Source organism: Lottia gigantea (assembly GCF_000327385.1).
Source record: "Lottia gigantea unplaced genomic scaffold LOTGIsca_8, whole genome shotgun sequence".
Taxonomy (NCBI): Eukaryota; Metazoa; Mollusca; class Gastropoda; family Lottiidae; genus Lottia; species Lottia gigantea.
This window is the reverse complement of record NW_008710662.1, coordinates 1,528,979-1,554,012: the sequence shown is the minus strand read 5'-3', so window position 1 is coordinate 1,554,012 and position 25,034 is coordinate 1,528,979. Positions and strand designations below refer to the sequence as shown.

Here is a 25,034-nt window from a genome sequence, read left to right as displayed (position 1 = left end):
AACGTAACTTAAAGCATATGATGTTAACTTTATGTGACGTCACTTGGTAACAGCCGCTTTACTGGCGGTTAGGATATATACTCTTTCTGAATGTGTATGAAACACGAAATGTAAAAAATTGTCTGAAACCGTTTTGTTGATAGCTAGATAGTATCGAAAGTCAAAATAGTTAAAATAAAGCTGTCTAACCATTCCATTATTATATTGCTGTGGTCGCATATATCCTAGCTCTTCTACCAATGTGTTTTGTTGGAGAAAGGTTGAACATATATTTGTATAATACCTAGGATTGGATACATTCCAATATTTTTCAACACAAGTACTAAATATCAGTATTTATAATACCAATGTCAGCATTATGTATCTTTATCTTATATAATATCTCATTTTGATTTCAACCTGGTTTACTATAACCGGTAGCCTTTTATGTAGGGTGGATTTACCAGGATGGAATTTTGGTACTTGTCACGGCAAGATACACTTATCTAACTTTCTCCAAGATAGATTGCTTCTGCATCTTAACAATGTTGAGTTATTATGAACTTCTCATACCTTGACTGCAATAACCGCCTTTCTTATATCACAGAAGTTTGTAAATACAGCAATTTGATTGGATTGTATGCTAGAAAATAACTGCCCCTATGTGTTTACAGATTTTCTGTAAAGACCTCTGATTAGCTGTTTTCGCTGGCATACAATCCAATCAAATTGCTGTATTCCGTGCGTGATACTTGCAGCTTGCAGTCAAGGTATAAGATTGAAGGGTTGTTATTGTAGTTTGAAATAGTGTGATATTGTAAAGATGAATTAACTATATAAGATTACAATATAAATCTACTCTTACTACCAGATATTACTAACATTGTGTGTATTGAATATGAACTATAAAACTTATTTGTTATATAAAAGATGTACTTGTAATCATAGAACTATAATATACTGTTCTATGTTGTAATAAACATTTGTCTGTGATATTCAATTACTAAATGATTGTGTCTAGTTTTTATTTGGAACCCTTATCATAGCCAAATACTATTATCTCAAAGTAGATCATAGAAACTCTCATAAAATGTGACCTATTGAGTTGGCCCTAATCCTGATATCACATTTGTATATCAACTGCGAGGAACATGTCGTTCTCTCAAACTTCCTGAAACTGCATGTGGTATAGAAATGTTCAGTATCCTCTAGTATATTCTTGTAATTTCAAAGTTCATGTTAAAGAAAATAATGCATAGCATTGGACCCAAGTTTAGTTTGGAAGAAGATTGAGATTTAAAATTTTTCTTCGAGAGTATAAATGAATGAAACTTATGCTTGGCCAAATTTCCCTCCTGATTATACCCTTCCTCATTAACACTGTTGACATCTAGAAAACATCTGCAAAAAAAACTAAACACCAATAATTATTTTGGATAAGTTTAATCTGGTCTATGTACAAGATAATAAAATTAATGATCTATTTACATTACAAGTTATAACTCTCACACACAATGTAGTTACTGGCATTCTTCATAGTGAAGACACAGGAAAGTATTACAAATAGGCTAAATGTCATTTTACTCTAAATTCTGGTAATTTGTTCCTTCTATAACACTTATGCAAGTATATAATAATAATAATCCACTTTTTTAAAGTATATTTGCACAAAAACATTTTTCAGACTAAATTCTGCAATAAAGTGAGATAACTTTGAAATTACAATTTAACTACATGTTATATTGAAGTATGTATTGTGCTCAATAACATATCAACTAAAGTTATGCAAAAATCCCTGTCAGGTACAATTCAAAACAGGAACAAATCATATTATTAGGTACGTTGGTTGAAGTAGTACCTTAAATCTGGTTGGTTTCAATTCACAGATTCATCACAGATTCACAGGGCTAAATTGTAAACAGACCTGGCCTAATTTATGTCCCAATAAAGATATTATTATTATTATTATTATTATTATAGATCCGTAAGAATGATTGACAGTTGAATATTGACCAATCCTCTTCAAATCAGTCGCCATTTTTTACCAACAAACACAAAGCAACAAATGGTGTGTCATAACTGAAATTTAATTTAAAATAAATGGGACTGCTCATATACATGTATGTTTGAAAAGTCCTTTGATGTGCACAAATATCTTTACATGAATATAGTAAGATCACATGATATTATGAAAATGTGCATGAGATAACAATTTAAAGTTGAAAATAAATAGAAGTATAAATACAAATTCTACACAGCAACAAACCATTAACAACCATCAACAAATACAAATAATTCATTAACAAATTGTCATTTCATATACTGGAAACAAACACATCTTTCTACAAACAATATATTATATTCTTTTGTGGTTTTAAACTATTTTTCGATTAAATTCATTAATCCTTTATAAAGGATAACACCAATTTTGTTTAACCCTTTAAAAAATGAGATGCACTGAACTCTCAGCTTTGAAGGTCACTGCGCCTGAATGGTAGAGAGCAGATGAAAGGGATCATAAGGTAAAAGTGCTACATTTTCAACACAATCCTTGGTTTGTTTGCTTACAATGTATTTTGAAATCCTGTTATCTTTGTAACAAGCCAAACAAGTTTCAAGTTTTAAGTCAATCAAAGGATTGTTGAAATTTAATCAAACTATAGTTGAAATGTAATCAAATGACAGGGTTGAAATTCAATCAAATGACAGTTGAAATTCAATCAAATGACAGAGTTGAAATTCAATCAAATGACAGAGTTGAAATTTAATCAAGTGACAGAGTTGAAATTTAATCAAATGACAGTTGAACAATCAAATGATGGTTTCAATTGCAAATAATTAAGCTTTAATGGCCAAGCAATACTATTCACCAGTTTCTACTAGGGTAAATCTATATATAGCTAATGTTTGATACACACTAATATTACACACTAATAAGGGGATGAATCTGCTGGTGGACAAGTTTGCTTGCAAGGTAATGCTTCAATCAAAAGAGAGAAGTTTTTAATATCAACATAAGAAAAATCCATTAAATTTGACTTTCAATAGAATAATTTCTATGTCAGTAGTAGTTAAAAATACAGAGCATATATATCCATTGGAACACCTGATGTCATCCTGCATTTGTTCAACTCAGCATCCCAAATATGTATGCCATTCAACTCTTAATAATGCTTAAATTCAATATTTTCTTTGTCAACTGACTAGAGACTGAATTCATCTTATATCTGTAATTTCAGCCTTCCCTCGGTTTAAAATAAAAATAGAGATCTGGTACTATGCTTCTATACAAACATTTTGCATAGTCAATTGGATCCTTTCACATTCCCCCACACTTCACACAATATAACCATTATAATATAATCTTCAATCTTCTTCATCATCATCATCATCATCATCATCATCATCATCATCACCAACCTAAGAAAAAAAATCATCGAGTTTGATTATTTAGGTTAAGAATTGGAAAGCAATTTTCTGTGTGGTATGTGAATCTGCCCATTTGAAGAGAATGCATATTGACAAACCAGACAGCAGTTGAGGACTTCAAAAAGGGACATCAACACCATGTAGTGTTCAACAAGGGAAATTTTAGCAGGACATAAGAAATAGCCTCTTCTTTATCAATTTTCAGCTGTCATGATCCCAAATCCAATGCTATTATCTTGACCTATGCTAAGATCAAACCTGAGATATCTAAACAAAGCCAAAAGATTGTCTTGAGATCAGTGACCTTCCACTCACTTTCCATACTGTATCAATGTATCAAACAAATTCAATCAAAGTGCACTTTGATCTGTAGGTCTGTGTTCTAGACAAAATATAACAGATCTAATTATTGAGACTAAATTCACTAACAAGAAAAAAAAAAACACCTTAATAAACGTCAACTTACATCTTGACCAAGATCTTTCAACATTTGTTTATATTCATCTATTTTCCTATCTTGATCAGCTAATAAAAGTAATAAATCATCTTGTTCTTTCATTAGATTATCTAATTTTTCTGTTATTTCTGCTTTTTCTTTCATCATAGCCTCTTTCTCACTTTCAACTTTCTAGAAAAAAAAGAAAACAGGTTAATCTCATTATCAAAATGCTTCTTATCAATTATAAGAGCTAATGACGCCCAGTGACCACATGAATTATCTATAGAATTCTTGAAGGCATAAACAATGATATGTATTCAGATATGAAACCAAATACACAAACAATTCACTTTATTTTGAGGTAGGATAAGTATTTATGAATATGGCAAAATGATAGGTCAAATTTAATCAAATGACAGTCCAAATTTAATCAAATGACAGTTCAAATTCAATCAAATGACAGTTCAAATGTAATAAAATGACAGTTCAAATGTAATCAAATGACATTTCAAATGCAATCAAATGACAGTTCAAATGCAATCAAATGACAATTGAAATTCAAACAAATGACAGTTCAAATGTAATCAAATGACAGTTGATATGCAATCAAATGACAATTGATATGCAATCAAATGAAAGTTGAAATTCATTCAAATGACAGTTGATATGCAATCAAATGACAGTTAATATACAATCAAATGACAGTTAATATGCAATCAAATGACAGTTGATATTCAATCAAATGACAGTAGTAAGTCAATCAAATGATAATTTTAGTCAATCAAGATGACAGTTGAAAATTAATCTAATAAAAGGTGAAAATCAATTAAATGAGAGTTGAATTTTAATCAAATGATACTTGAAACAAATGACAGCTGAAATGCAATCAAATGATAGTTGAAATCCAATCAAATTATAGTAGAGACTCAATCAAATGATATGTAGTTAATGTCTCTAATGATATATTACAACCAAAATTTCAAGCTTACCCGCACTTTATCTAAAGCATTTAGATTTTCTTCATTAGACTTGGTTACTCTATCTTGAAAGCTGTTTTCTCTTCTTTTAATTTTTCTAATTCATCTTTAAGCCGTTTAATTTGGTCTGAATTATCATGTTGGGCTCCACTGTCATTAGCTTGAGGACTGTTTTTCTGAAATATTGTAGTTCGAAAGATTACCCAACCATCTTGACAGACAGAAATAGGATAGTTTTGAACTCAACGTTACATTAATTGCAATAAAAATCTACATTGCACTTAAACAAAGAGGGGGACTACCATTCAGTGTGCAATGAAGGAAACTCAAAAGTTGACCAACCCTATATATCGATCAGATAGAGATTTTTTACGAGATCTGAATTAAAATCTATCTAACTTACCAATTGTTGTACTTCTCTGTTACTAGTATCTAATAAATCTTGTAGTCTACCTATTTCATTATCTCTATCAGACAGAGATTTTTCGAGATCTGAATTAATTTTCTGTAATGTTGCTTGTACAACTGCTGCTTCATTAGGATTATTTTCTTTATCTTCATCTCCATTTTCTTGAGACAATATTTTCACTTCTGCTGAGGTCAGGTCATTCTTCTGATAAAAAAAAAAGAAAAATATAAAGAATATAACAAATTTCACTTATCATATAGGTAGTTTTTTCAATTCAAAGGCATATTCATCTCAAAGTTAGTTTCAACAGGTGATAGAAATCAACTATAGCTAACTTTTCATCACCAAAATCTGACTTTCCATTTCCTTCAAAAGACTTACACAGTCTAAATTTTCACAGCTCTTTTAGCTGGTAAAGCATGTTAATTTTTCTTAATTCCTTTAAAGATTATTTACCTTATAGTTGGACTGTAAGACATGCGTAATGTCCACTACACTTAGTTATGCTCAGAAAAGAGATATTTCAACTGTCATTTCAATTCAATTTTAACTGTCATATCGATTAAATTTCAAATGTCATTTCTATTGACTAAAACTATCATTTGATAAACTTACTATTGTCATTTGATAAGCAAAATTACTTACCAATTTTTCTATTTGTTTATTTTTCTCTGTTAATTCTGTTTTTAATAACTCTATTTCTTTTGCTGAAGTATCGTCTGTTGAATCAAGGGAAGGAGAACCACGGGCACCTGAACAAATAAAAACATACTTACACTACATTACACCACATATTAAAAACACTTGTTACGGTCCATGATAAGAGCTTGTACATACATGTACATATTATGAGAGCTTGAACATACATGTACGTATTATGAGAGCTTGAACATACATGTACGTATTATGAGAGCTTGTACATACATGTACGTATTATGAGAGCTTGTACATACATGTACATATTATGAGAGCTTGAACATACATGTACGTATTATGAGAGCTTGAACATACATGTACGTATTATGAGAGCTTGTACATACATGTACGTATTATGAGAGCTTGTACATACATGTACATATTATGAGAGCTTGTACATACATGTACATATTATGAAAGCTTGTACATACATGTACATATTATGAAAGCTTGTACATACATGTACATATTATGAAAGCTTGTACATACATGTACATACATGTTATGAAATGTACAGCAGCATGGCAGACACTTTCCACACCACCAAATTTGACAATGGTTTACTAAATCAAATGATTTAGTCAGATTTCTTTTCTAAATAAGAATTCAAAAGTGACAGTAGCATAAACATTCATGATATCTATCCATTTCCAAGTACTATTTGGATAAAGTGAACGATGGTACCACCTACTAAATGATATAGGGTCATAGTTTGAACAACGATGTACACAATTATACAATCAATACCTGTCACATTCAGGAGCAGAAACAATTTTTACATAGAAAACTTACAGGAAAAAAACTAAATATTCTAATGAATCTTGAAATCAATTTTACCTTTTTGGACTTTTAATAATGCATTTTGGTCTTTCAATTGTTGTACAGTATTTTGTAATTCTTCTATTTGTCTAGCTGATTCTGTATGTCTAGCATGTAATGTTGTTACTTCTGCTCTAGCTTCACTCAGTTTGGCATCCTGAAGAGAATACATATAAGGTGTTGTAGCTAAAATTTCAATAATAGAAAAATGAGGTACAATGATTTTGTCATAATAATGTGATCACCTGATGATATTTACACTATTAATTGGATAATTTTTCTCAAGGCTGCTCCTGTATAACTGATGAGATTGCTGGTACTCCAGGGGATACTTCACTAGTACTTTTTACATATGAAAGCAAGTTGTGTTTATAATCAGTCAGACTCTGACCGTTTGAGTCTGAGTAAGAACCTTTTGGACCTAAAGAATAATTCAAACTTCTTCAAGTACAATTACCCATTTGTTCTTCAACTACACACGAGCTTACTGCATATATAATATAGATTCTTTCAGTAAACTCCTGTAAAATAAAGCTTGAAGGCAAGCCAGGGCAGTCACACTAGGTAAATTGCTTCAGCTCAGGTCCAAAGTAAGCCTAAAGACAGAAAAGACAATTGTACCTGTTCTTTAATCAATTCTTTATATTGATCTACAATATTCTCATGTTCTTTTAAACTGGCAAGTTTCTTTTTATATTCTGGTGATTTTTCATCTATAGATATACACTTTAATACTTCATCTAGAATAACAGAAATAACACCGTGTTATAAATCTAAATGTATAACATTTGATAACAGAAGTATAATTTTCAAACTGTTCTACATTTCAATTTAAACGGAAAAGTAATCTTTTACAGATTATAATGTGACCCAACATTTACAAAACAACCATTAAAAAAACAACCATTTAAAAAACAACCATTTAAAAAAGCAACCATTAAAAAAAACAACCATTAAAAAAACAACCATTTAAAAAAAAAACAACCATGTACAAAAAACAACCATTTAAAAAAAGAACCATTTTAAAAAACAACCATTTAAAAAAAAACAATCATTAAAAAAAACAACCATTAAAAAAACAACCATTTAAAAAAAAACCATTAAAAAAAGAACCATTAAAAAAAACAAACATTTACAAAAAACAACCATTTAAAAAAACAACCATTTTAAAAAACAACCATTTAAAAAAAACAATCATTTTAAAAAACATCCATTGAAAAAAAAATAACCATTAAAGAAACAATCATTTAAAAAAACAACCATTCAAAAAAACAACCATTTAAAAAAATAACTTTATAAAAAAAACAACCAATTAAAAAAACAACCATTAAAATAAACAACCATACAAAAAATAACCATTTAAAAAAACCAGACTTAAACCAGATAAATTGTTCCAGTTTTTTTATGCTGAACAGGAAATTAAAAGGTGCAATTGGAAGCTATAAAAGGATACTCATAGCTAAAAAAAATATCCCATAAAAAAACACACAATAAAAGTTACTTACTTTCTAAAGATTTAAATATTCTTGTAAATGCATAATCAAATATAACTTCACTAGATTGTTTATAATGTAAATTAGGTTTTTTGGCTGCTCGTGTATAACTTTCATTTTTTAGTATCTGAGATAATTTATCAGTAAATCTTTCTAAACCAATTCTATCTTCTATCACTTGTTTTAATGATACCCTAGAATAAAATCACAATCAATTAAGGAAATGAGATTCAATATAGCTGTTTTTCTGGGGGGTAAAAACAAATTAAATGAGTCACTAACAGTTCTGAACTTTTTAGTGTTCGAATAATGTATAAATTTTACAATTAATTTAGATGAATTTTGTGTTGCAGTCATCTGATTGGTCATTCACTAGGCTGTTAGATTTACCGTAACCTTAAACAATAAAGAAAGAAGGATATTTTTTATATTCCACAAACATCTATAAACAAAACACAAGTATATTTTGAGAAAGACATGGCTGTTTCAGTACTTACTTGGTGAATGTTTCTGACTGATCATCATTATATAATAAACATATTCCTATTAAAAATGTACATAAACCTTGTACTATTAATTCTTGTTCTTCACTTTCTGTAGCTATAACTTGAGATATTAACTAGTTTACTGTTAAGGAACACAGTCCATTTTATACGCATAGCAAGATGAAAATGAAACATGGTTCGTTCAATTATTAATCTAACAAAGACTATAAATGCCTCGTTACATTTCAAAGATAGCAGCATTAACCTATACATGTTTAATTTTTAAGAACAATCATTGAACTACCAAAGACAATTTCTGTCAGCCCATGTCTGATAAGGGTTCAACAAGCAAATATACAAAGGTATAATCACTACATATTATGATACTGAAGCCCAACAATCAAGTAAGTGAGATAGTGTTTTACTCCTGAAGAAATTGTGAGAACAGATCATTAGATCACAGAGTTCATTACATTTAGTGCCCTGGTTCCCAACCTGGGGTGTGGGACTAGGGTGTCAGTGGTGTGGTCAACTAGTGTAGGAGAAGAATTTGTTTTGAATCGAGAAAGTACCTAACATTACATGATGGAAATGTGGATGAAACAAATTTTTAGGGGTGCTCCGGGGGGTTGAAGGCTCAGAAAGGTTGGGAAACCATTGATTTAGTGTAGAAAGTAGCTTTGTTTGCTTTTAAGATGCCAAAATAAATCATACATAAATTAAGACATTACACAAGATTTCAGTTATTATAGACAGGATAGGTTTGAATAACTTTCCACTGATCAAAAACATGAATTATATTTGAATCAAGCTAAACTGTCATGAAGATATCAAGTCAAACCTATAATAAAATACTGTTATCAGGAAATAATCCTGATGACATCCTTTGACAGTGTCAGCTCAACAGTCAATTTGATAAGTCAACTTACTCAATAACTTATTTTGATCTTATAATGTAAAGGATACAAAAGGCACATTAGCAGTATTAGATAAGAAATGAGTAACAGCTATAGGACAATCTACTAACCAACCACACATTAACATTAATAAACCAATACGTGTCTGTAATTTACCACCCTGAATAATAGAAAAACAATGAATATATCAGCTAAATAATTTACACTGGAACAGAGAAGAGTAGAGGAACTGCATCAATATATCTATAGGTAGCAACCAGTAAAATGTAAGCTATCAAAGTTTGACTTTAAGCAAAATACGAAAGAAAATAGAAGTCAGTCCCAAATAAGTGTGAGCTGCTGCAAATATATACATCTATTAGATCTGAATTTTCATCGGTTCAGAAAAAAACAATGTGAAAATAATCAATTGTAAGGTGCCTCTATGGGCCCATTTTTCTCAAAAAATCTTGCAATAACAATTTGCAGTAAATGTAAAACTAGAAATTTCCATTTTTTCCAGTGACAGTTACCTATGTAAATCTATAATCAATCTATAAATAAACAAACCTGTGCTAAGATATTACAACATTGTTGTAATAATGATACAGGGGGATTTCCTAAACTAGTAGCTAACTGTACACGTAATAACTGTTCCTTCTGTGTAGTATTTTCTAAAATAGCATGTAACATGGCTACAGCTGCAAACCAATTTGATAGCGAATCACTGCTAAATAAACCACCACATAGTAACTGACCTGCTGTTATAGTATTAACTACAAATAGAAATACACATAATATTATCACCGATTAGTATGATAAAAAAAAATGGGCAAGGCCATTTTAGCAAGCGTTTCAGTTTTTTTGAAAGTATTTTATTTTTGAGTGTGTATGCCCAAAATTAATGTACTCAAAATAATTTAGTGAAATAAAAACTAAAATGAAATTAATTGAGTTTTACGTCCTAGAATAATTTAGTAGTTAAATCTCAAAATAAATGGTTTTTTTTTTTAAATAGCATATATAAACAAAAAAATTTATCACATTTTAAGTTACTTTAGTTATAATCGTGCAAATGATCTTATCTGGAAAAAAATTGACGATATATCTTGATAATGTATATGGTATAATTAGGTATTTTTCAATGAGTAAACACAAGAAGGAGAATGTCTTACCATCAGCAGTGGTAGGTAATAAAGTCTGTACTATCTGAGACTGACCTACTTCATTTTTATACAGAAATGATTGAAAACAATATAATACAGCACAACGTAAAACAAATGGTTGTTTTTCATTCACCATAGACATTAATAAAACAACAATGGCTGGTCTGAAATAATAACAATAGTAATATTATACTGTTAATTATAATGCTTAACAACAAATATATGTTAAGATTCCATTTTGGATAAATTATCAGTAATTTTTCAAAGATTTGAAATATTCTTTCACGGTTCTTTACTTCTAAATTTTTCTCATGTTCTAAAAAGTGACAAAATAGTTATATCAATAATTTCTACTTTTTTCTCTTTCCTTATCTAATAAATATATCATAATTATCATCATTTAGTGCATACCAACTTCAAGAATTGTTGAGACCTAGTCAAAATTTAAGAAATCACACTTTGGATCAAACAGTTATTTCTAAAGGCTAAATATTTATTGAAATAGTGTCTCAGCCAATCATGTCATACTGTCCAAGATTAAATAATTTCAAGTGGACTGAACTATTTATATTGACTTCATTGATGTGAATGGTGTTAATTTCAAGGGGTCTCTTTAAAAATAGTTTTAAATCAAAGTATGTGTTCTAATTTTACCTTGGAGGATTGGATGGAGCTAAAACAGATGCAAAATATTCTTGATTTGGTGGATTACCTCGGATAGCTTCTGATACAGTATTTATAGTCTGAAATTACCAACAACAAATTGTAATCTAGCTGTCAGATATAAACAATTCCACCTTAATATCATCAACAATTCCACCTTAATATTATTAACAATTCCACCTTTACATCAATTTTATCAACAATACACACAACTTTAGATTATGAAGGGGAAAAAGTTGATGCTTTAGGAAAGAAGGCTATTGTGCCAATAATTCATTCAATGCTCTTTGACCTCTTGAGTTCACTTCTGATTAGCTTTCCTGATGAAGTTTTCCATATCCAAAACACATCAGCATCAAAAAACTTATTACCAAAACTCTTTACCATAGGCTACTCATTGAAAAAGTCTAAGTCTAACAAAGCTATTCTTAGACCAAGATCACAAGGGTAAGTTTTAGCCAATTTCTTCACAAAGCAAAGCATTTACCTCAGTTAAAACATCTGCTGGTACACCACTAGCCATTAATATAGAACATAGTTTCTGTAGTAAACCACATTGATTTAAAGCTCTCTGACAAGAGGCTGTTTGTTGCTGAGCATTGTTTGGTGATACCATAGTTCTTACCAGCTAAAAGAATAAAAACAAATTTTGAATACAATAAATATATAGTGGCAGTGGTGTTCACATCACAAAACTCTGGTGATATGTGACCTAATGCATGTTAGTTCAAAGACAAATTTATTATGTCAGAAACAGAAGACAGAGAAAGAAATAGAAGAAATAGAAAAACAGAAAAAAGAAGCTTGGACAAGATTTTTCATGACAACCTTTACTAGTAGTATGAGATTGACATGTACTGTCCAAATTTACCTATTTTGGACTGAGAAGGGACCTAAGGGCATAAGGTACTAAGGTACATAAGGCACATTGCTTGGATCAAACCCCAGGGCAAGACATTTGGGTTACAAAACAAGCAACTTAATTGTTGAGCCACTATGAAAAAAGGCAAAAAGTAGGTGTTTGGGAAGAACAATTCATGATGAAATGATTATGAATTTACATGATAGCGATTTTGAGTTTATGTGATGTGTTAGTGATTATATAAACAGCTATTATGAGTATTAATGATAGCAATCCATGAGTTAGTAACTATATAAAGTAGCGATTATGAGTTTATATGACAGTTAGTAATGAGTGAGTGATTATATAAAGAATTGATTATGAGTTTAAGTAATGAGTTAGTGATTATGAGTTTATATGGTGGCTAGAGATGAGTTCATGATTATATAAACATTGGTTATGAGTTTATATGGTGGATAGAGATGAGCTAGTTAATATAAACAGTGATTATGAGTTAATAAGTTACCAAGGATTGAGCTAGTGATAATATAAAGCAGTGATTATGAATGTAAGTGATGAGTTCATGATTATATAAACATTGGTTATGAGTTTATATGGTGGATAGAGATGAGCTAGTTAATATAACCAGTGATTATGAGTTAATATGTTACTAAGGTATGAGTGAGTGACTATAAAGCAGTGATTATGTTGGTGGTTAGTTAATCAAACTGTATAAAATGTTAGGACAAATACCAACTATAATTTTATACAATTTGTTACCATGGTAACTCTAGATATTACCAAGCATTCTATGATATTAGCAGTATGTGAGCCAGAATATTAGTGGAAAATTAACCAGAAGAATGAAAATCAAGGTATAAGGGAAATGATCATTCAAAAAGACACCATGCTAATTTGAAAATAAATCAACACCATGCTATGATGGATAAGATGTAAAAAGTGAAAAAATATATATCATAAAGTGATAAAAGAAAATGAAAATGACCATGAAATATAGTTTATAAACTTAAATGTCTGCTTCATTTTAGTTCTCTATATAGCTCTTGTTAAAGACAAACCAGAACTTGAATTTCATTTTGAAAAGTGACAACTATCTACAGGTACTTTTAATGAAGTCTTAGAAATGAAAAATTTATCTAAATATATAACATCAAAAACTACCAAACCAGGTATTATGAAAAGAAACCATTCTATTTTGCCAGTTTTAGACAATTCATTTAGTGATTATATTCAGCTAATATTTTATATTTTTGCATTGCAATTAACTTGTGGTAAAACTAAAACTAAAAGATTGGGTCTATTTGATCAGTTGAACTCTTTGAGTAATTTTCTAAATTGAACAGTAAACTCTATTATTATCATATTACAGAATTTCTACTTAAAGGGATTGTAAAGAGGTTATCTAAATTTTGTATGTGTATTGGGGAAACTGATAGCATAAATCAATTTGCACCATTTCACCTGTGGTTCCTGCAATTCCACTGAAACTAACTGTGAAAAATGCTTGTATAGGGCTTTCACAATAAGTGACTTCCTCAAACACTTTAAGTGGAATTGCAGGTACCACAGACATCTTATTGAAAATTGGAATGGTGCAAATTGATGCTCTCAGTGTCTCCGATACACAGAAAAAGTTTAGAAAATATCTTTACAATTCCTTTCATATTCTAAAATCAAGCATGTGAGATTAATGTATGATATGAGCAAAATTGAAATGAAATCAAGTTGAGCTGAAGAGAGAAGGCATACAATGATAGAAAGAAATGGTACGTTCCATCTATAGATCTTTAACATGCAGAGGTGACAACAGCTGTAGAGAAAGCAAGCAAAAAAAAAGGATATATATCAATATAATGTATGTACAATGCACAGTTTTACACCCCCCAAAACAACCATTCCAATACAGAACAATAAAGTAGTAAATAGAAGACAAAGATAAATCATCCTGCATTATTCAAGAGACAGGTTCGCCATCCTTTTGACCATCGTACCTTAGTCTCAGAAAAAAGAATTTTTTAGCTAAGCTTATTAGAAATAGTGTTCGAAATTTGGGTATTCAAATTAATGCAAGTCCACAATTACCTACGTTTGAAAGTTCAAAAGGAATCTTGTCTTTTCTTGAGACTGTGCCATATATAGAAAATAGAAAGTTTGATTCCTAGTTTGAGATATTTTTGAATGAATCATGTGATTTTAGTACATTTATAGTACTTCTGAAGAAGACTATTTACATATATTCAAGACCCAAATCAACTCCCGTAGTGACGAACCTGTCTATTCAAATCTAAAAAACCAAGATATATAGGATTCATATTTACTCTGTAATCAATATAACAGTACTATATTCTCTATTCTCTAGCTGAGTACTGAACCTATACACCCTAATCTACATGCATCAGGCTACATACCATTACCAAATAAACCAAATGTAAAATCAACAAGAACCACAACCAGTCAGTCCAATTTCCACCCTTATTCTGACATTATGATGATGCATGTTAGTAAATAATGGCACAGAAACAGTTTTAAAACTACTAGCTTCAAATCCATTTTTTTGTCAACTTCAAGGAGAACAGAAATATTATCATTATAAAAAATATATATTTTAAGTCAATAGCTAAAAAAATTTGTTCTTTTACTTTTCATAATATTCGGAGATATTTATTTAAAGATAGGTTACGAAAATAATTTGGTACTTTGCATTAAACTTTACTCCAAAGAAGTTTTGCTTTGCTTTGTTTCTACTTTGTCAACATGTCTTTCAGAGAGTTCACATAGCTAATCAAGCTAACTTGGTCCATCTTTAACCTTTCAAAAGAAAATATATATTTTGTTTTCCTTGAAGTCGTGCCATGACATGCAACTATCACACACACTCACTTGTAACATAAGATGTAGATTGGTAACTTTCTGAGCTGACCAACCACCCTGTGACCTCTGGGGGTCAGAGTTCAAGTCAAAATAAGGTGTAATTCTATGTATATAGCTGCCTTCTTTAAAGAAATTCTGGTTAGATGAATTATTCTTTAATAAATTTAACAATAACAATAAACAATCTTCTACCACAATACCTGAAAAATATCATGTCATAGGTCAAAAAGTTTCAATTATGTCCAAAATCTACTTGCTGTAGATATTTTGATAACTAGGAGTCAAGCTAGGAGTCAAGCTAGAAGTCAAGCTAGAAGTCAAGCTAGGAGTCAAGCTAGGAGTCAAGTTAACAATATAACTTTATAACATAAGCAAGCTATTCACAATGGAAGGTGTGAATAGTGTTAATTGAAGTGAACTGTAGCATTTTGACTACAGAATGCTTTTCTAAAAACAGAATAAAGGTCACATTTCTGTAAATTAACTGATAGTTATCTGCTGGCTGGCATTTTTAGACATTCTACCAATTATTTTTCTTTCAAACTGTTCAGGAATTCCAAGTTAGCATAAGTTTAATGAAATTTATATTTCCTGAGCACAGCGAAGCATATATAGCTATAGTTGACATATAAAATGTCTAGATAAGTACTGTATCTCAACTCACCCCCATCACTGTTGCCTTCATCTGATATGATATCTAATAATCTTTCAAACGCATTCTCAAAGGCTACAATCTTCTGTATATTAGCGTTACCTTTAGTTAGTTGTATTAATAGTAATAAAGCCTGGAAATAATCAAAAGACAGTTGTTCACATCCAGGAATAATTCAACCCATAGACACAAAGAGCTTAACACCTGATGGTATATCTGTTTGAAGGATTTCACTACTATACTACTTTTACTCTAGATTTTGAATAATGGTATAGTCTTGCTTGTAGGGAATTTCATTAACAAATATTGTCTGTAGCTTTAGAGCAGAGATACTTATAACATCACTGTATACAAATCTTAAGTTTATCCGTGCATTATTAAAATCTGTGTGTAATCCTCAAAGTTTGAAGCAACTTGTCATTAGTACAAATAAACATGGCCACCATGATACATAGTTTCAGCAGAATTTTCAATTGGAATAATGTTAACATAAAGTAGATAGTTTCAAGATGTCAGAAAGACAATAGATTGTACAAAAGCAACCAAGGAAAATAAAGAATACTCACATCGTTTCTGATGATTTCTCGACTATCTGATAATAAATCCATTAACTTTGATACACCCATAGGACTAACTAATATACAGTCTTGTATACCTTTTCCTTTATTAGTTAGTAATATTGTTAATAGTTTAACTGTAGGCCATCTTACATGAAAATCATACTCCTAGAATAAAACATTATCAATAGATAAGCAAAAGGAATATACCTTGAAGTACCGGCGCACCCCATCATATGAGATGTGTTTATGATGAAATGTTCTATAACAATTAATAATGTGATTACCAGCAGTAGATCTGGGTTTTGATTACAAAACGATTATCAATGGTAGGCTACCGATCAATAATCGATAAATAGTAGAAATAATTTTATTTAGAAACCCTGTAAATACTGAATTAAAAACAAGCCAAAACTCTTAATTTCATGGGTTATTTTTGCGTTATAAAAGTATATTCTTGCTAAGATTGGTTATTATAGCTTATTGTGAGTAAATAATGTGCTAACGGGAACCTGTGTGAGATTACTAATTGTTAACAGGTACAGTGAAGAAAATCGATTATGAAGTTTGAAAATCTATAATCAAAATTATAAATTACTAGCAACGATAATCGATTATTTCGATCATTTTACTCAGCCCTTACCAGCAGCAAAAAACCCTTTTTCTTTATTGGTAATAAATACTGTTCCTTTGAGGGTATTTACATGCTAAAATTTAATTTTCAGAGAAAAATCTTTCAATTTCTTTACCTCAAGTAGTGAGAGTAAGAGAGAAACATGTTCTGGATCTTTAATATAAATTTCAGTAAAATTAGCACCAAGATCTCCATTCTGTAAATGTTCTGGTATACTCTCTTCCTCTTCTGTTGGTTCATCAGACATCACATTACATAATGTATCTAAAGCTAGACCAATTATCTCAGCATCACCTCTACAAATAAACAGATACATAGACGTCTCATTACATATATATCTAAACTAGAACAACAATCACAGCATCACCACTATAAATAACAGATACATAGACATCACATTACATAATGTATCTAAAGCTAGAACAATTATCTCAGCATCATCTCCAAAAAAAATAGATACATCAACATCCCATTATCTAAAGCTAGACTGGCAATTATCTCAGCATCACCTCTAATGAACATATACATGGACATCACATTCATTACATAATGTATCTAAAGCTAGATCAATTATCTTATATAAAAAATAGATACATAGGCAAAAATATGCTTATCACTAGAACTAATAAAAAAAGGTTGTGAATAATTATTTTTACAGTAATTTCAGTTCAAGAATAGAAATATTTAAAACAAGTCTTACCTGTCTACTTCTAAAACTTTAATCAGACAATCCATGGCTTGTGTTCCAACTTCCAATCGATATTTCTGTAAAGAATGAAAACAATAAAATAATCTAATAGTCAACAATACAATATGTTACTTTAAATAAATATGGCTATGGATCAGGGCATCTATTTATTCTCTTAACGGGATGGTTCACCTTGAGTCATAGTAGTACTACAAATGTACAAAAATAGCATAATTCCTTCAAAAATACCTCAAACTAGGATTTCTATGGGTCTCAAGAAAGAAGAGTCGTATTTATAACTTTTTTTCTGAGTTAGAACATGTGTTGCATAACAAAGTCGTTAGAACATAGATTGCATTTGAGTATACCAAAGAAACTCATGAAACGAAGTATCAAGATCTAAACTTTAATTAATTTAATTGCAGCAGTACATTTTATTAGGAAAAAATCAAATTGACTGATCCCATACCTTTGAAAGTGATTTAAGGCCACGAACAGCATCTCTTCTATCATCTAATAAAGTAGATGACTGAGCTCTGTCAACTAGTCTTTCCACCTGCAATAAAAAAAAACATGAATCAAAAGTTCGTGAAAAAGCCTACATATATTATCATAGGCTTAATCATACAAAATATAACAAGGAATGATTCTGAAATAAGCTCACTTAAACATTTCAACATGAGGTTCCATTAGCCTACCACATAACCATTTAAAATCAATTTAGAATAGATAGAATGGCAGGAGTTGATACTAACTTAAGTGCATGGGGCCTGAGACCCTCCACAACACTACTAGTAAATACTCCCATGTGGGTGTGCATTAATTGCTTCAAAATATTACACTGCTTCATGTTCAGTTGCAATGTTTTGCTATAGTGATTGACAGTTAATTGCAACTGCAAGTGCAAGGCTTCTTGAATCCAAATTCTGAGAAAAATGAGGGTCTCTTATATTGGCATATCATCTGAATCATAATCTAGCTGCATCATTGAATAACTGGTTAAGTTGCATTTGCGAGAATAGAAGCTAAGTGAATAGTACAACAAGGCCTGAAACAGTAACAGTGCCCTGAGTGAAGGGTTGCATTAGAAGTTATCATTCGGGCAATGACATTGCACATCTGTGGCTGAATTGGCTAGATAGCGGTCAACTAAATTTTCAAATTAAAACATGAATGGAATGCAGAAAAAACGGGATTTCCTTGCCATTACCGTTTCAGCACCCGTGGGCTGAACACCCCCTTGAGGGGCACCCATCATAGTTCGCAAATAATCCATCTTTTGGAGTTTGCTTTCGTGTCTACCGGAACATAACAAAAATAAATATTCTTGCACATGCGTATCTGACGTGGCAAAAACATTTGGAGCATTAAGTAATAATGATGAATTCATGTGAAAATCATTCCATACAGAATATTCTAATATGTTTGCAACATATTTATAATTTTTGCATAATCAGATTTTTGTGTGAGTTTTAATGCATGGTATTACATCCTAAGTTGATATTTTGCGCAAGGAAAATTGACTTATTGAGTAAAAGACGATTTTCTGGAATATTTTTTGTGAAAGCGCCATCTTACCGGCGTTTTTTCCGTTTCCGGTTTACTTTTTAGTTTTGTAAATAAATACAGCAGCTCAACTGGGTCAACAGGTTGTTTTTTTTTTGTATTATCAACTGTTTCGCAACAGTGCCCTATTTTATTTGCACATTCAGCGCCCAGGCCTTTAATTATTGACTCAATTTAATTTATTACTCTGCTCAATTCCAATTGCTTCATCTTTGGCTTGGCCATAGAACTGTATACCCATCCGTAACACTTGTCAAAATGATAATTCAGCGTTGTTTTCCTCTGAAAAAGGACACTCATTACCAGGGCCTTATTTACATTTATCACATTAACTTTATATCATGTAGATATTATCTAATGCCAATGACTAATGTATATAGCATATCAATTATCATGTCAACATACCCAGGTTATGGTACCGGATTGTGACTCCTGGACTGGCAATAATATCCAGCAAACTCTTTTTGGAATAACAGGAATAAAATATGTCAGGTGAAATATTGGTAATCTAATCCTATTGCTAAATTGATCAATGAATAGATTAGTTAATAGGCCTTATTGGTCAGAGAAGTGTTAAAAAAGTGTCTGAGTGGTCTTGATAAACTAGTTGATTAAATAGAATAAAAATCTGTTTCTCGTATCTTGTTAAAATTGTGTAAACTATGTGTGCTAGGTTTTATTACTATGCAATGTTATTAGTCTCTAGGCTATAATAGGTGTATTAATATATAAGCTACATGTTTACATAATATGCATATGTTGGTCTGTGATAATTTACCAGTTTTGCTACTTCTACCTATTCATACTACTACTAGTAGTCACATATTTTATACCAGGGTCAAAGTTTCTATTTGTTACACTCCACTGCACTTCAGATTTCTTTTCATATTTTGCTATTTCATTCTTGTCTATGAGATTATAACCTGAACCTGAGTAAATAAAAGCTTTTATTGTTTATTTTTCTGTTATAGCCATGTTGGGGTTTTGAGGTCAGCTCAATGGATTGATAGAAAGATTGTGGATGGGAGATAGATGAGTTAGCTGGAATTAAGAAATTGGATGTATTTTATTTTAGCTTACTGTATAAATTGTAAGTACATTATACATGTATTCAATCACTTCTCTTATGATATGGCTAAGTGAATACCAGTAGTTCATTTCTAGTTCATGTTTACTAGATTTACATCATTACCCGCATAATAAACTTTTTCAGATAAAGTGATATTAACGCCAAGTTTTAATTTATATTTAACTCCACTAAACTTATTTTGCTGACTTTGACAAGGGCTGCTGGTGAAGCAGGGCATGCTTATCCTTCGAAAACGCTTTGATATGAAGGATGTGTTCAATGTTTGTACATTATAATTTGGAACTGGCATTTTCCTTTCTGAATAATTTCCTTATCCACCATTTTCCTTACTTTACCAGAATAGACAATTTAAACAAGGACCATGTGTTCTACAGACTGTGCAAGAGATCCCTTGACAGTTTGAAAAAGATAAAGGGTAGACTTATGTCACTGTCCTAAAAGAAATGACTCCTTCTGTCCTTGTACTTTTACCAATAAGCAATTTTAATCAATAAATTTTAAAAGGCTACTGACTCTTGGAATAGACAAATTAGTCTCAAACTTGGTCAATACCACTATATCTTCATCAGTTGGAGTTGGACTTACTGTGGTACCATGACTTAAGTATAGCATCTCTATATAAGACGATATATCGCTTAAACAAAATAATTATTGAAACACGCTTTTAAGCATCTTCCAAATTACTTAGTTTAATGAATTATTACTTAAATTTAATTTCAATTCTTTTGTCATTCTAAAAAGTAGTATACCTTTAATAAATATAATAAATAAGATCAGTTGATAAATCTTGTAGTTATGTGACACCATATGGTCATAATTTTTCTAGTTGAAACATTGACTTGAGGAAAACAGGTTGATTTTAGAATGCAGATGGTGTGAAATAGATTGAATTTTACCCAACTTTAAAGTGTTTCGGTCTTATTTTGTTTATTTGATCTTGTCATTTAGTAATGCTAAATTCAACATATTTTATTTTACTGGGACACTGATAGTATCAATTTTCATTCTTACATCTGTGATTCCACACAAAGGTTTGATGATGTCATTAATTGTAAAGAATATGCTTTGTATCACATAGGGCTCTTTACAATTAATGGTGTCATCAAACACTTTGTTTTAGTGGAAGTGCACGAGTCACGGACGTCTGATTGGTCTGAAAATTGGTGCAAATTGATGCTATCAGCGTCCCCAATACACATAAAAATGCACCAAATTTTAGTTGATCTATGAAACTTTTGAGTGAGTGACATGTCTGGTTGTAGAGTGTTGATTTATTTGTCAATGATGTCTTCAGTGAACTGCTTGTGTTTATGTATTGAATTAGACCTGGATGTGCCTGAATATGTTGGCTTGACCTACATATCTTGTTGATTTGGTACTGGTAAGCCTATCTTTATATATATTTCATATATTATATGTTTATGTCTCTATTTTCAGAGATAAGGACTCAAAATGTTTTCATTGATGTGGAAGATAACCTGGCTGGTTTATTATGTTACAAGTTTAGCATCTTTTCCAATGTTCTGTGCCTATTTATTAATGATAGCTTTATCTGGATTATGGCAGAAACACACTTCACCATTAAACCTTAGACCTGTAAGTATATTGTTTATAAGTACAGCTGTAACTTATGGCAGTCTATATTTCTAGGCTGTGCTTCTAGTAGATTGCAGGAGAACTAGATGCAGGATTTTGATTCTGAAAATTACTTTAGATAGCTAAAATTTAGCTCCATCAACTGAAATATTAAATACTTTTATATTGCTTAAAAAATTGCATCACCTTATTTAACAAAAAAAACATCTACCTTTGAGATCTGATATTCGGTCATTCACAATTTGATAGACTTAATGAAAGGGAGGTAAATCTTTAAATGTTAAAATCAGACCACAGCGATATTAATCAACCTACTAATTCCTTTTCAGATTTTAGTTATCTATAACCTTGGTTGTTGTCTAGCCAGTTTAGTTGCATGTGGTGGATTAACTTATGCTGTGTATCTTAGAGGTGATATCTATGAAAGAAAGCCAATACCATTTTTAAAACCATTCTTTCTGTTATATTGGGCCACAAAACAAATTGAGTTATTAGATACTGTATTTATGGTGCTAAGACATAAACGTCGCCAAATTTCATTCCTTCATGTTTACCATCATGCTAGTATGTTATTATTAAGTGAAATTGGTTATAATAGTTATGTGTGGTCCTCCATTGCCACAATTTTTGCTATCAATTCATTTGTTCATGTAGTACTTTATCTTTATTATGGTTTAACTGCCCTCTTCCCAAATAACCCACCGAAATGGAAGAAGTTAGTGACCCAAATACAAATTGCTCAGTTTTTGATAGGTTTTGTTATTGCTGTTTATGGTTATATAAATGGTTTTTATTGTATTTATAGTATATTTTATAATTCCACCATGTTTGTTTTATTTTCTAATTTTTATTATCAAGCTTATGGCAGCAAATCATCAAAGTTGAAATTAAAGTGAATATATATATTTATATACTCAGGTTGGAATCTCGATCCAATTTTATTTTTTAAATTTTGAAGATTTTATTTTTTATTTGCTTGTTTTACTCAAATCAAAGAAAAGTTTTTTCACCATTGAAATCATGGATTTTTATGAAAAATGGAACTAGAGGAAACTGATTATAATGAAGATCTAGATGTAAAGTTTTTTATTATTTTGTGAGCAAGATCACTTACCGTCCATGATAAGACGATTGTTTTGCAACACATGTTCTAAGATATTAAACTTTTCAACCAATGAAATGATCTGTTTAATGAAAGATTAAGGGAATTCTGGGATATTAAACATTGTTTTAAAATAAATTTAAAACAGAAGAGAGGCTGGACCGGCTTTTGCCCCCCCCCCCCCCTCTCTCCCAACTTACAAAATTTTAATCAATTTACATAGTGAAAGCATAGCTTGTGAACCCCTAGTCCGAAACATCTGTCACTATTCCAGATGGATATTTTGACAGTTGTCGGCTGGAGTCAAAAGTCAAAAGAAGAAGGCCCTGTTAAATGGAGATTTTCCGTACCTCCAGGGATGCCTTTTTTTCTAACATGATATTGAATTAACTTTACAATGACTAAATAAGTGTTGAGCATTACCTTAACAGTTTTAACTGGCCGATTAGAGGGGGGCAAACGTGCAATCGAGGGGGGCAATTTAGCAAAGCACCTTAACAGACGATTAAACGTCGAAAAACGGACTTTCATGGAGTATTTTAGATTCGAGATTATTTTTGTTAAAACACACAAGTTATAATATGTTACATTTTTATTGCCGGTTTAGTTTAAACGTAGTCGGGTATGTTTTATGGCAAAACGTTGAACAAATACGTCCAAGTTAATTTTCTGGGTACGCTTCCTGTTAAAGGCAAGAAGAACAAGATTGTGCTGGCGAAGCTGAGTCATACATCGTCGTTGTGGTGAGTCAGCGCGAGTAAGAGTTGAAAAGCTGCTTTCACACACAGTGGTACTAGAACCGAATGTGGCAACGCTTGCAGCCAGTGCATATAATTTAGGGAAAGCCAATTTCTACTCGTATAGTTTTTGAAGAACAAGATTGGAGTCCTGATTTTTTGTCATGGCAACGTTATCGTGGAGAAATTGTTTTGACACCTCAATTGTTATGCTTCTCGAGGCCCTTTCCAGTATCACCTGCAGCATGCTTCCAATCTGTGTAGCCTTCAGTGATGAATTTTTATGCACCCGCAGATGTATTGTGAAAAACCCGACATGGAAATCAAAAAGGGGCGTCCCTTGACACTGAATACTCCAGCCATGTAAATCGATCATACCAGCTGTTACTAAAATGGCGACCAGACTTCGCTGGAAATTTTTTCTCGGTTGCTTTGGAACGTCTTCTTTTCCAATGTCACCCGGTACTCCTGTGTTTTCAGAGCATCTTGGTACTGCATCCGTTGTGTTGCCCGCTGTGGTTTTGATACCATTGTCAGTCGTAGTAGTGTCAGAACCATCAAGCAATTTGTCTTTTTTGATCAAATATTTATCCATTTTTCCTACGTTTGGTTGTTTGATTCATATGAATACAATTTAGGGTAATATATGTCTATTAGTATTTATAATCAACCAATCAAATCTTTTGAATTTTGAGACGGGACAGATTACAATCCAGTATCAGACCAATAATTTTGTTACCAAGGACGCTTTACTGCAGACTTTTTATGATTTTCAACGAACTCAAATGTCTATTCTAATGTAATTAAATTTAAAAATGTTATGAAAAGCTATGATGTCTGGTTTCATCCTCAGCTAAGTATAAACAGAAAGATATTGAAAAACAGTTCTTAAGTAGGTCTACAGATAGGAATACTTAGTATTTTGTTGAACCATTTCGCATAACACAGCCCTGAAAGCCATAACCTTATTTTTCGTTACGTATAATCAAAATATCGAAATACTTTATCATATGATCGACAATGCAAGAGCAGCTGACTGGTGCACTTACTCCGCCATAAAATGCCTGACCAGAATGACCACTGTTGGCTATTCACCCAGACTCAGTTACCTGCCGCTCATATTAACTCAAGAAAATGAAAAAGTGTATTTTAAAAAAGTGACCGGTACTTTTTTCTAGGGGGGGGGGGGGGGGGGGGGGGGGGGGGGGGGGGGCAAACCCCCCCCTGG

The 25,034-nt window shown here is 31.3% G+C and overlaps 2 protein-coding genes across 2 annotated transcripts; one reads left to right on the top strand and one right to left on the bottom strand.

Annotated features, from left to right (window-relative positions):
- Positions 1-6,740: 6,740 nt before the first annotated feature.
- LOTGIDRAFT_108108 (hypothetical protein) lies at positions 6,741-18,991 on the bottom strand (the record flags this gene model as incomplete). The annotated part of the gene is made up of 16 exons (XM_009066904.1): positions 6,741-6,905; positions 7,370-7,488; positions 8,254-8,435; positions 8,739-8,860; positions 9,693-9,803; positions 10,193-10,398; positions 10,798-10,952; positions 11,443-11,531; positions 11,939-12,079; positions 15,194-15,384; positions 15,849-15,969; positions 16,403-16,561; positions 17,143-17,323; positions 17,728-17,792; positions 18,185-18,271; positions 18,926-18,991. 16 exons carry the CDS (start codon positions 18,989-18,991, stop codon positions 6,741-6,743), a joined length of 2,160 nt encoding a protein of 719 aa, XP_009065152.1.
- Positions 18,992-21,835: 2,844 nt separating this feature from the next.
- Positions 21,836-22,863, top strand: LOTGIDRAFT_108275 (hypothetical protein; the record flags this gene model as incomplete). The annotated part of the gene is made up of 2 exons (XM_009066903.1): positions 21,836-21,967; positions 22,297-22,863. The coding sequence occupies 2 exons, from the start codon at positions 21,836-21,838 to the stop codon at positions 22,861-22,863; spliced, it is 699 nt and encodes a 232-aa protein (XP_009065151.1).
- Between the last annotated feature and the right edge of the window lie 2,171 nt (positions 22,864-25,034).